This window comes from Mirounga leonina, unplaced genomic scaffold (genome assembly GCF_011800145.1).
Source record: "Mirounga leonina isolate KUSES-001 unplaced genomic scaffold, KU_Mleo_1.0 Mir_94, whole genome shotgun sequence".
NCBI classification, from domain to species: Eukaryota; Metazoa; Chordata; class Mammalia; order Carnivora; family Phocidae; genus Mirounga; species Mirounga leonina.
This window is the reverse complement of record NW_023270855.1, coordinates 9121447-9137063: the sequence shown is the minus strand read 5'-3', so window position 1 is coordinate 9137063 and position 15617 is coordinate 9121447. Positions and strand designations below refer to the sequence as shown.

The 15617-nt window shown below is 39.6% G+C and overlaps 1 protein-coding gene and 1 pseudogene across 1 annotated transcript in view; one reads left to right on the top strand and one right to left on the bottom strand.

The window, feature by feature from the left end:
* Window positions 1-15617, bottom strand: part of RAD18 (RAD18 E3 ubiquitin protein ligase) — a 108261-nt gene that overhangs the window by 32581 nt on the left and 60063 nt on the right. Inside the window, exon 10 of the mRNA XM_034996916.1 lies at window positions 11747-11884. Within this exon, the coding sequence (XP_034852807.1) occupies window positions 11747-11884 (138 nt within the window). The remainder of the gene's footprint in view (window positions 1-11746; window positions 11885-15617) is intronic.
* On the top strand, window positions 13061-15388 carry LOC118005415 (annotated as a pseudogene).

The window sequence follows — 15617 nt, the reverse complement described above, 5'->3', positions numbered from 1 at the left end:
AGAGTCTGCTTCTCCCTCTCCCTCCGCCTACCGCTCCCCCTGCTTGTGCTCTCGCTCACTCACTCTCTCAAATAAACAAATAAATCTTTAAAAAAATAATAATAATAATAAATAAAAACAAAATTTCCTTTTAAAACCAGGAGTAGTGAACTGTATAATTCTAATGAGGCTTCTATTTACAGTATTACTAAAGAATTCCTGCATATTTCACAGATCAGAGAAAACTGACAAACATATGAAGCACAACAAAAAAGGATTAAAAATTCAATTAATAAGAGAACCATGGGCTTGGGGCACCTGGGTGACTGTCGGTTGAGCGTCTGACTCTTGGTTTCAGCTCGGGTCATGATCTCATGGGTCCTGGGATCAAGCCCCGTGTTGGGCTCGTGCCCCTCCTCCCACTCTCGTGCTTGCTCTCTTTCTCTCTCTCTCTCAAATAAATAGATAAATTTTAAAAAAAAGAAAGAAATATATTTGTCACTGACTGCTATGTGGTAGTGAATCCACCTGGATATTTCTCTTAGTCCACTAAATAGAATCTAATATTCAATATGAAAAAGGAAGACTAATCAGACATAACTAGTATTTCTGTTTGATCTAATACATGTCATATTTCTATGTATTCCTTGTCGTATTCTGAATTTCTGAGGTTTCCTGCTGCAGATAAAAATAAGGGAAGCTGGAGGCATGCAGACAGTGTTTGCAAGAATGTGACATACAGGTATGACCAAAGATCTGCAAATACAAGTGCAGAAAATAATATCCATGAAGGATTCCTCAGTGCCCAAGACTCTCCCTCACGACCTGTTTGAGGACTCTGCTAGGATTTCAGCTGCACTGTCTTTAAGAGTCAGCAACTGGGTAAGTACTGAGCATGCACGCCACATGTGCTAAGAGTATAGAGCCCCCTTTCATGAGTTCCCTCACAGAGAAGCAGAGCTTTCACACATCACTCAGCCAGTGTGCGTGTACAGGAAAGTGACCTTCAACAAAAGACACTAAAAAAACTGTCAAGGCTTTGTCATAAAGAGAAATTTTATGGAAAAAGAATAAGATTCTTCAAAAAGAAACCTTTCCAAGTCCATACAGTCAAGACTTTTCCAGAAATAAGAAGTTTTTGTTATACTGAAGAAGAGCATCACAAAAGTGTAATTTCTATAAATAAGCTCTTGATGTTGTCGGGCTTTCAATAAGCCAAATCATTACCAGAACAAAACTGTACCCTCTAATGTTTATCTGGGAAAAGGAAAGAAGAAGCTAACCACAAAAACCATCCAGGAGCTCGAAGATCTCTTGTAAACAGACACCCCAGATCACATTAAGAAGAATCAATCACCCAGTAAACGCATGAACCTAGACAATTCAACACTCACCTGGACAGAATGCAATCAAGCTGACAAACCAGGGAGCAGGAATTCAACTTAAAACTATCTTTTATTTTTGCACCGGACTTACATTTTTTTTCTTACTTCTTCCCCTCTTATATAAGGCTCTCCAAGATAAATTCCCTCTTGGGGATTAGTATCATTCAACAATTTGTGGGTATTAAAAGTCAGTTATCGGGGGGGACGGAGCAAGATGGCAGAGGAGTAGGAGACCTGGATTTCGTCTCCTCTCAGGAATTCAGCTGGATAGGGATCAAACCATTCTGAACACCCACAAACTCAACAGGAGATCGAAGAAAAGAATAGCAACAACTCTCTCATCAGAAAAGCGACCACTTTCTGGAAGGTAAGACGTGCAGAGAAGTGAATCCGAGGCGATATTCAGGAGGATAGACGGCGGGGGAGGGGCCTCCGTCGGCCGCTTCTGGCAAGTGATAGAACCATGGAGCACAAAATCGGAACTTTTAAAAGTCTGCTCCGCCGAGGGACGTCACTCTGGTGGCTAAGCGGGGGGTGGAACCCTCCGGGACAGTGTGGTCTCAGGACCCTCGGGGTCACAGAAAGACCGGGGGTGCCTGAGTGTGGCAGAGCTCCCAGGTATCAGAGCAGGGAAGCCGGCTGCAGAGGCGGAACCCAGGCACGGGCTCTCAGCTCGGGGTGGCCATAAACCGTGATCCGCGGCACAGTCGGGCCCCTGCTCCTCCAGCAGGGACCCAACAAGCGGCAGATCCAGGGAGACTCCCCTTCCTCCCCCGGGAGGAGCCGCGCAGGAGTGCACCGCAGGGATCTGCTGGGTTTGGAGACTCCACCCGGGGTCGGGTGCCAGAGATAGAAACGCGCGGTCACAGGACGGGTGAGCACGGAGTGCGGCCGCAGACCGGGGAGACGGGAGTGACTGGCGGCTTTTCTCTGGGGCTCACTGAGGAGCGTGGCCCCAAGTTCTCAGCTCCTCTGGGGCGGAGATTGGGAGGCTGCCATTCTCACTCTCCGCCTCCAAAGCTGTACGGAAAGCTCGCAGGGAACAAAAGCCCCGGAGAGCAAACCCGAGCAGATTACTTAGCCGGGAGGGGGCAAGGGCGGGGCAATTCCACCTCCGGCAGAGACATTTGGAAACCACGGCAACAGGCCCCTCCCCAGAAGATCAGCGAGAACAGCCAGCCAAGACCAAGTTTACCGATCAATGAGAACGGCAGAACTCCAGCACTAGGGGAATACTGCACATAGAATTCATGGCTTTTTTACCATGATTCTTCAGTCTTTCAAAGTTAATTTTTTTTAACTTTTTTTTTTTGAATTTCTCTTTTTCCCTTTTTCAACCAACATCTTATCAATCCCTTTTTTTAAAAAACATTTTTATTTTTCATTTTTAGAGTCATATTCTATCCCTTCATAGTAGTTACCCATATTTTTGGCATATATATATAAGTTGTTCTCTCTTTAAGATTTTGAGATAGTTTCTTCTAACAGATTAAAATATACCCTAAATCTCTAGTATATGGTGTTTTCTACTCCCCTGCCTGATCACATTCTCTCTTTTTTTTTCTTTTTTCTTTTTTTAAACCCTCTTCTTTCTTTTTTCAAACAACTTCTTATCAATTCCTTTTATAAAATTTTTTATAATTTCCATCTTTACAGTCATATTCCATCCCTTCATTATATCAACCCTTATTTTTGTACATATATAAGTTTTTCTTTCTTTAAAATTTTGGGAGGCACTTTCTTCTAAAAGACCAAAATACAACCCAAATCTAGTGTGTGGCACTGACCTATATACCAGCCTGATCATATTTGATCACATTCTGGTTTTTTTTTTTTGTTGCTGTTGTTTTGTTTTGTTTGTTTTTATTTGTTTTTATCTTTATCTTTTTCTTTTTCTTTTTTTTCTTTTTCTTTTTTCTCTCTTTCCGTTTCTTGTTCCACTGCTTCAGGTCTTTTCTGATTTGTTTAGAGTATATTTTCTGGGGACGTTGTTACTCTGCTAGCATTTTGTTCTCTCATTAATCTATTCTCTGCACAAAATAACAAGATGGAAAAAATCACCTCAACAAAAAGAACAAGAGGTAGTACCGACTGCCAGGGACCTACTCAATACGGACATTACTACGATGTCAGATCTAGAGTTCAGAATCATCACTTTAAAGATACTAGCTGGGCTTGAGAAAAATATGGAAGTTATTAGAGAAACGTTTTCTGGAGAAGTAAAAGAACTAAAATCTAACCAAGTAGAAATCAAAAAGGCTATTAATGAGGTACAATCAAAAATGGAGGCGCTAACTGCTAGGATAAATGAGGCAGAAGAGAGAATCAGTAATATAGAAGACAAAATGATGGGAAATAAAGAAGCTGAGAAAAAGAGAGATAAACAACTACTGGATCACGAGGGCAGAATTCAAGAGATAAGCGATACTATAAGACGAAACAACATTAGAATAGTTGGGATCCCAGAAGAAGAAGAAAGAGAGAGAGGGCCAGAAGGTATAATGGAGCAAATTATAGCAGAGAACTTCCCTAATTTGGGGAAGGAAACAGGCATCAAAATCCAGGAAGCACAGAGAACCCCTCTCAAAATCAATAAAAATAGGTCAACACCCCGACATATAATAGTAAAACTTACGAGTCTCATAGACAAAGAGAAAATCCTGAAAGCAGCTCGGGAGAAGAGATATGTAACCTACAATGGTAGAAACATTAGACTGGCAACAGACCTATCCACAGAGACCTGGCAGGCCAGAAAGGACTGGCAGGATATCTTCAGAGCACTAAATGAGAAAAATATGCAGCCAAGAATACTCTATCCAGCTAGGCTGTCATTGAAAATTGAAGGAGAGATAAAAAGCTTCCAGGACAAACAAAAACTAAAGGAATTTGCAAACACAAAACCAGCCCTACAAGAAATCTTGAAAGGGGTCCTCTAAGCAAAGAGAGACCCTAAAAGCAACATAGACCAGAAAGGAACACAGACAATATACGGTAACAGTCACCTTACAGGCAATACAATGGCACTAAATTCCTATCTTTCAATAGTTACCCTGAATGTAAATGGGCTAAATGCCCCAATCAAAAGACACAGGCTATCAGACTGGATTAAAAAACAAGACCCATCGATATGCTGTCTGCAAGAGACTCATTTTAGAACCAAAGACACCCCCAGATTGAAAGTGAGGGGGTGGAAAACCATTTACCATGCTAATGGACACCAAAAGAAACCTGGGGTGGCAATCCTTATATCAGACAAATTAGATTTTAAACCAAAGACTGTAATAAGAGATGAGGAAGGACACTATATCCTACTTAAAGGGTCTATCCAACAAGATCTAACAATTGTAAATATCTATGCCCCTAACATGGGAGCAGTCAATTATATAAGGCAATTAATAACAAAAGCAAAGAAACACATCGACAACAATACAATAATAGTGGGGGACTTTAACACCCCCCTCACTGAAATGGACAGATCGTCTAAGCAAAAGATCAACAAGGAAATAAAGACTTTAAATGACACACTGGACCAAATGGACTTCACAGACATATTCAGAACATTCCATCCCAAAGCAATGGAATACACATTCTTCTCTAGTGCCCATGGAACATTCTCCAGAATTGATCACATCCTAGGTCATAAATCAGGTCTCAACCGGTACCAAAGGATTGGGATCATTCCCTGCCTATTTTCAGATCACAATGCTTTGAAACTAGAACTCAATCACAAGAGGAAAGTCGGAAAGAACTCAAATACATGGAGGCTAAAGAGCATCCTACTGAAGAATGAATGGGTCAACCAGGAAATTAAAGAAGAATTAAAAAAATACATGGAAACCAATGAAAATGAAAACACAACTATTCAAAATCTTTGGGATGCAGCAAAGGCAGTCCTAAGAGGAAAGTATATAGCAATACAAGCCTTTCTCAAGAAACAAGAAAGGTCTCAAGTACACAACCTAACCCTACACCTAAAGGAGCTGGAGAAAGAACAGCAAATAAAGCCTAAACCCAGCAGGAGAAGAGAAATAATAAAGATCAGAGCAGAAATCAATGAAATAGAAACTAAAAGAACAGTAGAACAGATCAATGAAACTAGGAGCTGGTTCTTTGAAAGAATTAACAAGATTGATAAACCCCTGGCCAGACTTATCAAAAAGAAAAGAGAAATGACCCAAATCAACAAAATCATGAATGAAAGAGGAGAGATCACAACCAACACCAAAGAAATACAAACAATTATAAGAACATATTATGAGCAACTCTATGCCAGCAAATTAGATAACCTGGAAGAAATGGATGCATTCCTAGAGATGTATCAACTACCAAAACTGAACCAGGAAGAAATAGAAAACCTGAACAGACCTATAAGCACTAAGGAAATTGAAGTAGTCATCAAAAATCTCCCAAAAAACAAAAGCCCAGGGCCAGATGGCTTCCCAGGGGAATTCTACCAAACATTTAAAGAAGAATTAATACCTATTCTTCTGAAACTGTTCCAAAAAATAGAAATGGAAGGAAAACTTCCAAACTCATTTTATGAGGCCAGCATTACCTTGATCCCAAAACCAGACAAAGACCCCATCAAAAAGGAGAATTACAGACCAATATCCCTGATGAACATGGATGCAAAAATTCTCACCAAAATACTAGCCAACAGGTTCCAACAGTACATTAAAAGGATTATTCACCATGACCAAGTGGGATTTATCCCTGGGCTGCAAAGTTGGTTCAACATCCGCAAATCAATCAATGTGATACAATACATTAACAAAAGAAAGAACAAGAATCATATGATCCTCTCAATAGATGCAGAAAAAGCTTTTGACAAAGTACAGCATCCTTTCTTGATCAAAATTCTTCAGAGTATAGGGATAGAGGGTACATACCTCAATATCATAAAAGCCATCTATGAAAAACCTACAGCCAATATCATTCTCAATGGGGAAAAACTGAGAGCTTTCCCCCTAAGGTCAGGAAGGCGGCAGGGATGTCCACTATCACCACTGCTATTCAACATAGTATTGGAAGTCCTAGTCACAGCAATCAGACAACAAAAAGAAATAAAAGGCATCCAAATCGGCAAAGAAGAAGTCAAACTCTCACTGTTTGCAGATGATATGATACTTTATGTGGAAAACCCCAAAGACTCCACCCCAAAACTGCTAGAACTCATACAGGAATTCAGTCAAGTGGCAGGATATAAAATCAATGCACAGAAATCAGTGGCATTCCTATACACCAACAACAAGACAGAAGAAAGAGAAATTAAGGAGTCGATCCCATTTACAATTGCACCCAAAACCATAAGATACCTAGGAATAAATCTAACCAAAGAGACAAAGGATCTGTACTCAGAAAACTATAAAATACTCAGGAAAGAAATTGAGGAAGACACAAAGAAATGGAAAAACGTTCCATGCTCATGGATTGGAAGAACAAATATTGTGAAGATGTCAATGCTACCTAGAGCAATCTACACATTCAATGCAATCCCCATCAAAATATCATCCACTTTTTTCAAAGAAATGGAACAAAGAATCCTAAAATTTGTATGGAACCAGAAAAGACCCTGCATAGCCAGAGGAATGTTGAAAAAGAAAAGCAAAGCCGGCGGCATCACAGTTCCGGACTTCCAGCTCTATTACAAAGCTGTCATCATCAAGACAGTATGGTACTGGCACAAAAACAGACACATAGATCAATGGAACAGAATAGAGAGCCCAGAAATGGACCCTCAACTCTATGGTCAACTCATCTTTGACAAAGCAGAAAAGAATGTCCAGTGGAAAAAAGACAGTCTCTTCAACAAATGGTGTTGGGAAAATTGGATAGCCACATGCAGAAGAATGAAACTGGACCATTTCCTTACACCACACACAAAAATAGACTCCAAATGGTTGAAAGACCTCAATGTGAGACAGGAGTCCATCCAAATCCTAAAGGAGAACACAGGCAGCAACCTCTTTGACCTCAGCCGAAGCAACTTCTTCCTAGAAACATCACCAAAGGCAAGGGAAGCAAGGGCAAAAATGAACTATTGGGACTTCATCAAGATAAAAAGCTTTTGCAAAGCAAAGGAAACAGTCAACAAAACCAAAAGACAACCGACAGAATGGGAGAAGATATTTGCAAATGACATATCAGATAAAGGGCTAGTATCCAAAATCTATAAAGAACTCATCAAACTCAACACCCAAAGAACAAAGAATCCAATCAAGAAATGGGCAGAAGACATGAACAGACATTTTTCCAAAGAAGACATCCAAATGGCCAACAGACACATGAAAAAGTGCTCAATATCGCTCGGCATCAGGGAAATCCAAATCAAAACCTCAATGAGATACCACCTCACACTGGTCAGAATGGCTAAAATTAACAAGTCAGGAAAGGACAGATGTTGGAGGGGATGCAGAGAAAGGGGAACCCTCCTACAGTGTTGGTGGGAATGCAAGCTGGTGCAGCCACTCTGGAAAACAGTAATGGAGGTTCCTCAACAAGTTGAAAATAGAGCTACCATACGATCCAGCAATTGCACTACTGGGTATTTACCCCAAAGATACAAAAGTAGGGATCTGAAAGGGTACGTGCACCCCGATGTTTATAGCAGCAATGTCCACAATAGCCAAACTGTGGAAAGAGCCAAGATGTCCATCGACAGATGAATGGATAAAGAAGGTGTGATATATATATATACAATGGAATATTATGCAGCCATCAAAAGGAATGAGATCTTGCCATTTGCAACGACGTGGATGGAACTGGAGGGTATTATGTTGAGTGAAATAAGTCAAACAGAGAAAGACATGTATCATATGATCTCACTGATATGAGGAATTCTTAATTGCAGGAAACAAACTGAGGGTTGCTGGAGTGGGGGGTGGGGTGGGAGGGATGGGGTGACTGGGTGATAGACACTGGGGAGGGTATGTGCTCTGGTAAGCGCTGTGAACTGTGCAAGACTGTTGACTCTCAGATCTGTACCTCTGAAACAAATAATGCAATATATGTTAAGAAAAAAAAAAATGAAGAAGAAGAAGAAGGTAGCAGGAGGGGAAGAATGAAGCGGGGGAAATCGGAGGGGTAGACGAACCATGAGAGACGATGGACTCTGAAAAACAAACTGAGGGTTCTAGAGGGGAGGGGGGTGGGAGGATGGGTTAGCCTGGTGGTGGGTATTGAGGAGGGCACATTCTGCATGGAGCACTGGGTGTTATGCACAAACAATGAATCATGGAACACTACATCTAAAACTAATGATGTAATGTATGGGGATTAACATAAGAATAAAAAATTACAAAAAACAAAGTCAGTTATCTTCCATATCTGTCCACAGATGTCAGAAAAGGACATCAAACAGAGCCTACAACTCTGAGGCTGTGACATCAAGCCTCCCTGAAGACATGTGACAAAAACAGATGAAGGATTTACTTGAGAGAACATGTATCTTATTCATTTATATTGGCACTTCAATGAGCAAGTTTATTCCAAAGAACAAAAATTACACTGGTTGTATGATGCTATACAGACCTCAACTTCCCAATCAGTTGTGCTAGTCTGTCTGTCATCCTTGCTCTCACACACTCTACCTCTCTCAGACATGTGCATTCATGCACAACAACCTACCAGCAGCAATCATCTCTGAACCCCACGGAGAGCAGTATTTATGGGCATATACACATATAATGCACAGCCCTGAGTATAAGCAATTAATCATTTTCAAGAAACATTCAACCAATAAGCAAAAATGTTCTCCCAATCTGAGATATTAAGCCAGATTTTTTTTTTCAGGAACTAAACTACTTTCTAAGAAAATCCTTTAACAACTTCACGAACACATTCAAGTTGTTCACAAAGAGCATGAGTTATATATTCAGGCAGCAACCTACTAAATGATACCAGGAGAATTTAGGGAGGAAAAAAAAAAAAAAGAATGTACCAGCATGTAAAACAATAAGACTTAGGAATAAATCTAACCAAGGAGGTGAAAAACTAAAGTGCTGAAAACTACAAAACATTGTTGAAAGAAATTAAAGAAGCCATAAATACATCCTGCATTCATAAACTGGAATACAATACTCTTAAGATATCAAAAGTACCCAAAGCAATCTACAGCTTTAATTCAGTCCCAAAGGTACTTTGTGCAGAAATAGAAAAATTCATCCTAAAATTCACATGGCACCTCAAGGGACCCAAATAGTCAAAACAACCTTGAAAAGGAAGAATAAAGTTGGAAGACTCATACCTCCTGACTTTGAAATGTATTAACAAAGCTACAGTAATTAAAACAGTATAGTACTGACATGAGAAGAGACATAGAGACCAGAGAGTAGAACAGAGAGTACAGAAATAAACCCTCACATATGTAGTCAATTGATTTTCAACAATATCAAGAGCATTCCATGCAGAAAGAATAGTCTTTTTAACAACTGGTGCTTTACACATAAAAGAATGAAGTCGGACCCTTATCTTATACCATACACAAAAATTAACTCAAAAAGGATCACGGACCTAAATGTTAAAAACTAAAACAAAAAATTCTTAGGAGAAAACAAAGAGGAAAATCTTCATGAACAATTTGGCAACAATTTCATGGATATACCACCAAAAGCACAGGCAACAAAAGAAAAAATGGATATAATGGACTGCATCAAAATTAAGCACCTTTGTGCATCAAAAGAAACTATGAAGAAAGCAAAGAGGCAACGAAGAAAATATTTACAAATATTTGCAAATCATATACACGGAAAAGGATTAATATCCAGAATATATAAAGAATTCCTTAAAAAAACAAGAAAACCAACTGAAAAATGAGCAAAGAGCATGAACAGACATTTCTCCAAAGAAAAGCACATAGCCAATAAGTATATGAAAAGATACTCAACATTATTAGTCATTAGGAAAATGCAAATCAAAACCATGAGATATTCACTTCACACCTACCTTGATGGCTATGGTTAAAAAAAAAAAAAGGAACAGGTGTTGGCAAGGATATAGAGACACTGGAATCGTTAAGCACTGCTGGCAGGAATATAAAATGGTACAGCCACTTTGGAAAGAGTTTTGTGGTTTTTCATAAGGTAAATGTAGATTACCATAAGAATCAGAAACTCCACCCTTAGGTATATACCCAAGAGAATGGAAAGCAAAGACTTGAACAGATATTTGAACACCAATCTTCACAGAGCATTATTCACAATAGCCAAAAGGTGAAAATAACCCATTACAGATGAACAGATAAACAAAATGTGGCATGTACACACAATGGAATATTATTTTGTCATAAAAAGCAATGAAATTTTGATATATGCTACAAAAGGACCTTGAAAATATTACGCTTAGTGAAAGAAGTTGACACAGAAGGACAAACATTAATGATTCCACTTATATGAGGTACCTAGTATAAGCAAATTCTCACAGAAAGTAGAACAGAGATTACCAGGGTCTGACTGGGAAAGGGCAAGAGAGTTATTATTTTTAATGGGTACAGAGTTTATGTTGGATGATGAAAAAGTTTTGGATCTAGATGGTGGTGATTGTTATAAAACATTCTGAATGTATTTAACGCTGCTGAATTGTACATTTATGAATGGTTAAAATGATAAATACTATGTATAGTTTATCACAATAAAGAAAAAAATAAGGAATTTTCATGTGTACTTTCCTCCATTATGATTCTGTTTTGTTCACTGGCCCAAAGCCCTGGCAAGAGAAATATAATATTAATCTCAAACTTAAAATGGATCCCAATTAAGGACATGCTGTATATGGGCACACCAAATTTATAAGCTTCAGACTTTTTAGCAAAACATTCCATCCAAAATAAATAAGTGACCTAAAACAAAAATTATTCTAAGATAAAATTATTTGTAGGATATTTGAAGATGTGCAAGCAATAAATCCTATACCTAGAAAACACCCTCAGACTGAAACAACTAAGAAACTTGTGATTTACCATTAAATCAAAGATTTTAGAAACTTGTCTTCAGGGCATTCTCCCAATCATTTTTCCCACAGTAACAAACTTAGTTTACATTCAACAACTGCTATATGTCTAAAAATACTTTTTTCCACTTCAGATACCTAATAAAAAGTAAACTCCCATGGTTTTGTTTTCTTTTTATATTAAAAATAAACAGAAAATTCAGGGGCACCTGGGTGGTTAAGTGTCCAACTCTTGGTTTTGGCTGAGGTCATGACCTCAGGGTCATGAGATCAAGCCCTGCGTTGGGCTCTGTGCTGTCTCCCCTCTCTCCCTTTGCCCCTTTCCCTGCTCTCACACATACACATGCTCTAAGACAAAATAAATAAATAAAATCTTAAAATAAATAGTGAAATTCAACATATTTGTTTTTAGTTACTAACTGTAATTAGTCTCTTACCAACGCATACAGGTAATAGCTTTTCTGTAGATCCATCTTCTTCTTTTGTTACTTTTTTTTTTGACATTTCAACAGTTTTCTTGTATCCTTTTTTGGCCTGATCCACCAGAAGCCGAAATTCATTCTGATGTTTTTTACCTAAAATTCAAAAGATCTTCTCAGTAAAGCAAGAACCATAAGTTTTATTTTTGTTATGCTGACAAACTGAGTATCAAGAAGTATACAAACTTGCTCAAGAACAACATCATGGGGGCACCTGGGTGGCTCAGTTAAGTGTTGGTTAAGCATCTGCCTTCAGCTCAGGTTATGATCCCAGGGTCCTGGGATAGAGCCCCAAGTTGGGCTCCCTGCTCAGTGGGGAGTCTGCTTCTCCCTCCCCCTCTGCCCCTACCCCCCTTGTGCTCACTCGCTCTCTCTCATAAATAAATAAAATCTTTTTTTTTAAAGATTTATTTATTTATTTATTTGACAGAGAGAGAGACAGCGAAGAAGGGAACACAAGCAGGAGGAGTGGGAGAGGGAGAAGCAGGCTCCCCGCTGAGCAGGGAGCCCGATGCGGGGCTTGATCCCAGGACCCTGGGATCATGACCTGAGCCGAAGGCAGACGCCTAACGACTGAGCCACCCAGGCGCCCCAAAATCTTTAAAAAAAAAAGAATAACATCTTTGGGAATCACTTGCAATAAATTTCAAAGCTGGCAAGCACAAAAATACAAAGGGCTAGGGGTCACGGAAGCTTCTCCTTCTTATCTTCTCCTTTCCTCAGATACAAACATGGAAACAGGATATTCCTAGTTCGCTACTGTAAATTTTTTCCCCCAAGCCCCATACTCTGAAGGCTTTTGAGAGAGTACGGAAGATACCACTTTCTTATATATATCCAAAAGACACCATTCTAACTCCCAAGAAAAGAGTACTAACATGAAGAACACTAACTGAATATAAAAGCAGAAGCCTCCAGGAAAGTTGGATTATAAAAACAAAGGATACTCATTTCAATTCCCTTTTTCCTTTGCATTTCTTGCCTATTTCCCATCAAGATCCCTTTAACATCCACTACCCCACCCCCAATCCACCTTGTCTCAGGATATCGTAATTACACCAATCTTAATAACACCTGCTACTTTAACACATCTGAAGATAATGTAAGCCTGATCTCAAGGTCACCATTATTAATGTACATTAATCTACTCAATAAAGAATAGCCAGGCATTGTTAGAGCACAGCCTTCAGGACATCTATTTGTGATCCTGAACTATAGTTCAGATAGCTGAGAATGCACTTGACTTACCCAGCACCCTCAAACACTTAAGTCATGGTTCAAAATGATGTCATAAATCCTGTAAAAATGTATTTTAGAAAGAATCATACTGCAGATAGTTCAAGTTTTGAGACCGTTTTCATACAGTAACCAACACTTTCCCTGTGGCACAACATTAAGAATCCATGAGTGTAGGAAAAAATTTGTGCTTTTATTGAAAACTATGCCTTTTCTAGAGCTACCCTTCCAGGATTCCATTCACTGCCTTTGAGCTTTGTCACAGCTCTGTAAATTGTAGATAACTGATGGCAACGAAAAATAATTCTTGTCTACAGACATGCAAAATCCTGCGGGGTGAAGGCTCAATTGACCCCCTCCCCCCCACTGGCAGAAGCCCATTTTGCCTCCATTTGCACAGATTTCAATATTCCTGATCTATAAATATGACTGTTCTTTGGACATTAGGGAGGAACTGCTCCTAATCCCAATATATTTATGTGCATGGTACATGTAAAACTCCCCGTGAAACTGGTATGTTGGCTTGGAAAGTGGTAAATTTTAAATAAGAGACCGGTTAAAATTCCAGCAAGAAATGTGGGCTGGCCATAAAGATTACTGGGAAAAGTTAGCTCTTCAGAAATAAATGAGATCCTATCTAGGAAATAAGCTAGGTGATTTCTTTCAGGTCCTATTTAACTCTGTGCATTTGAGGATAATTATTTTATACTTCCCTCAGGTCCCCAGAGTCAGTGGGCGACCACCACCACCATCACTATGTGGTTTCTGTTAGGCAAGGGTATCACAGCACTATGGGGTCTACGAAATTTGGTCAGACCTGGTCTAGGTCTTCTCCCAGTGAGGCCACTGTGTACAAGGGAATTATGGGTGTAAGAATTACTTAAAAAACTTGCTCAAGTAATTTCATTAAGAGTTAAGGAGGCTAAATGACTTTCTCTTCTAAAGTAATAAAATCCCAGGTTTAAAAGAGATTTTCTTCGTTTAATCTGATTACCCCTACAGCTAGGCTGGAAACCAAAAAGTAAATGGCAGCCACTGCTCTGGCTTTGGCCCAAGAAGTTCAATAACCTCTGCTCAAAAGATGAACAATGCCAAGAGATTATGACTAATAAAATTGTTCCCATTCATCTCTTCATCTCATTTTAGGAGCTGTGCCATCTGGCAAGGAGTACTTTAGAGTTTAAAATCTCAGTTCTGCTAATTAGATGCCCTGAATTTACCTCTTAAAAATATTAAGTGGCTGAGATCATTGTGGGAGCTGATGAATAAGCCCCACATTCAACCAACTCATATTTTCAAGATTTTTAATACTTGAATCGTATCACCTTTTCTGCCTCTCCAAGTCAAGCCCTTCACTCTTTCACCACCCCTTAACTACTTTTTTAGACCTACTTTTACAGCCAAAGCATCTCTGGATCTGCCTGTGAACTCCGAGGTACACAAGACCAAAGCCAGGCTCTCACAAGAATGGGACAGACTCACCCTCCAAAATGATGACACTGAGATACTCATCTACTTTAAGTCACAGAACAAGTTTGGAGTCAGTGTCTCTCAAAGTAAAATCTCATGCATTTTTCTCACCAACCATCTAGGGCCCTCAAGCATCTAAACCTGGATGGAGAAGAGAGTAACTGTAATGGCTAACATTCACTAAGGGCTTATTCATTTAGCCCTGAACTGACCAGTCTCACTTGAAATCCATGACATAAGCCTAAAATGGGCACTCAACACTGCTGTACAACTTTTTCACCTTTCTCTAGCAAACTCTGCTTTACTACAAAATGACCATTTCACTCTTTTCACACCTGCAACACTCCCTTCTCAGCCAGCCTCACACTACTTGGAAAGCACAGAAACATTCTAACAGGAGCTCTGTCATCTTCCAACTACCATTACTTCATCTGTGCACATATGCTCTATCTTCCTTGTATGGAACAAGGAATGACTGTCCTTGCAGCAATTAAAGGCCAAACCCCGGCCATCTTGGAACCTGTGGAGGCCTGCTGGGAACAGGACTCCTAAAACGACAAATAGGTCTGGGAGGCAGTGATCCAAGGCCATTTTTGCCAGCTATCAGCCAGGTCTCCAGAACCAGAGGGAGCACACAGCTCTTCTTAAAATTGAAGGTGTTTATGCTCGAGATGAATCTGAATTCTACCTAGGCAAGAGATGTGCTTATGTGTACAAAGCAAAGAACACCACAGTGACTCCTGGTGGCAAACCAAACAAAACCAGAGGAATCTGAGGAAAAGTAACTCGTGCTCATGGTAACAGTGGCATGGTTCGTGCCAAATTCCAAAGAACCTTCCTGCTAAAGCCAATGGCCACAGAATCCGTGTAATGTTGAACCCCTCAAGGATTTAAACTTACTGGAAAATAAATAAATAAAGGTATAGATCTATTCTCTTGGGGGGAGAAAAAAAAAAAGGCCAAGCCCTAACTTATGCCCTGGATTTCATCACTAAGGCCTTCTCAAAGATACAGCACCTGTGATTACTCTCTCCCTATCTTACATCATCAATTTTCCTTTCCCACTGGCATACAAATACACCTGGGACTGTTCTGCTGGAAGTGAGAGTGTGGGTTATGAAAA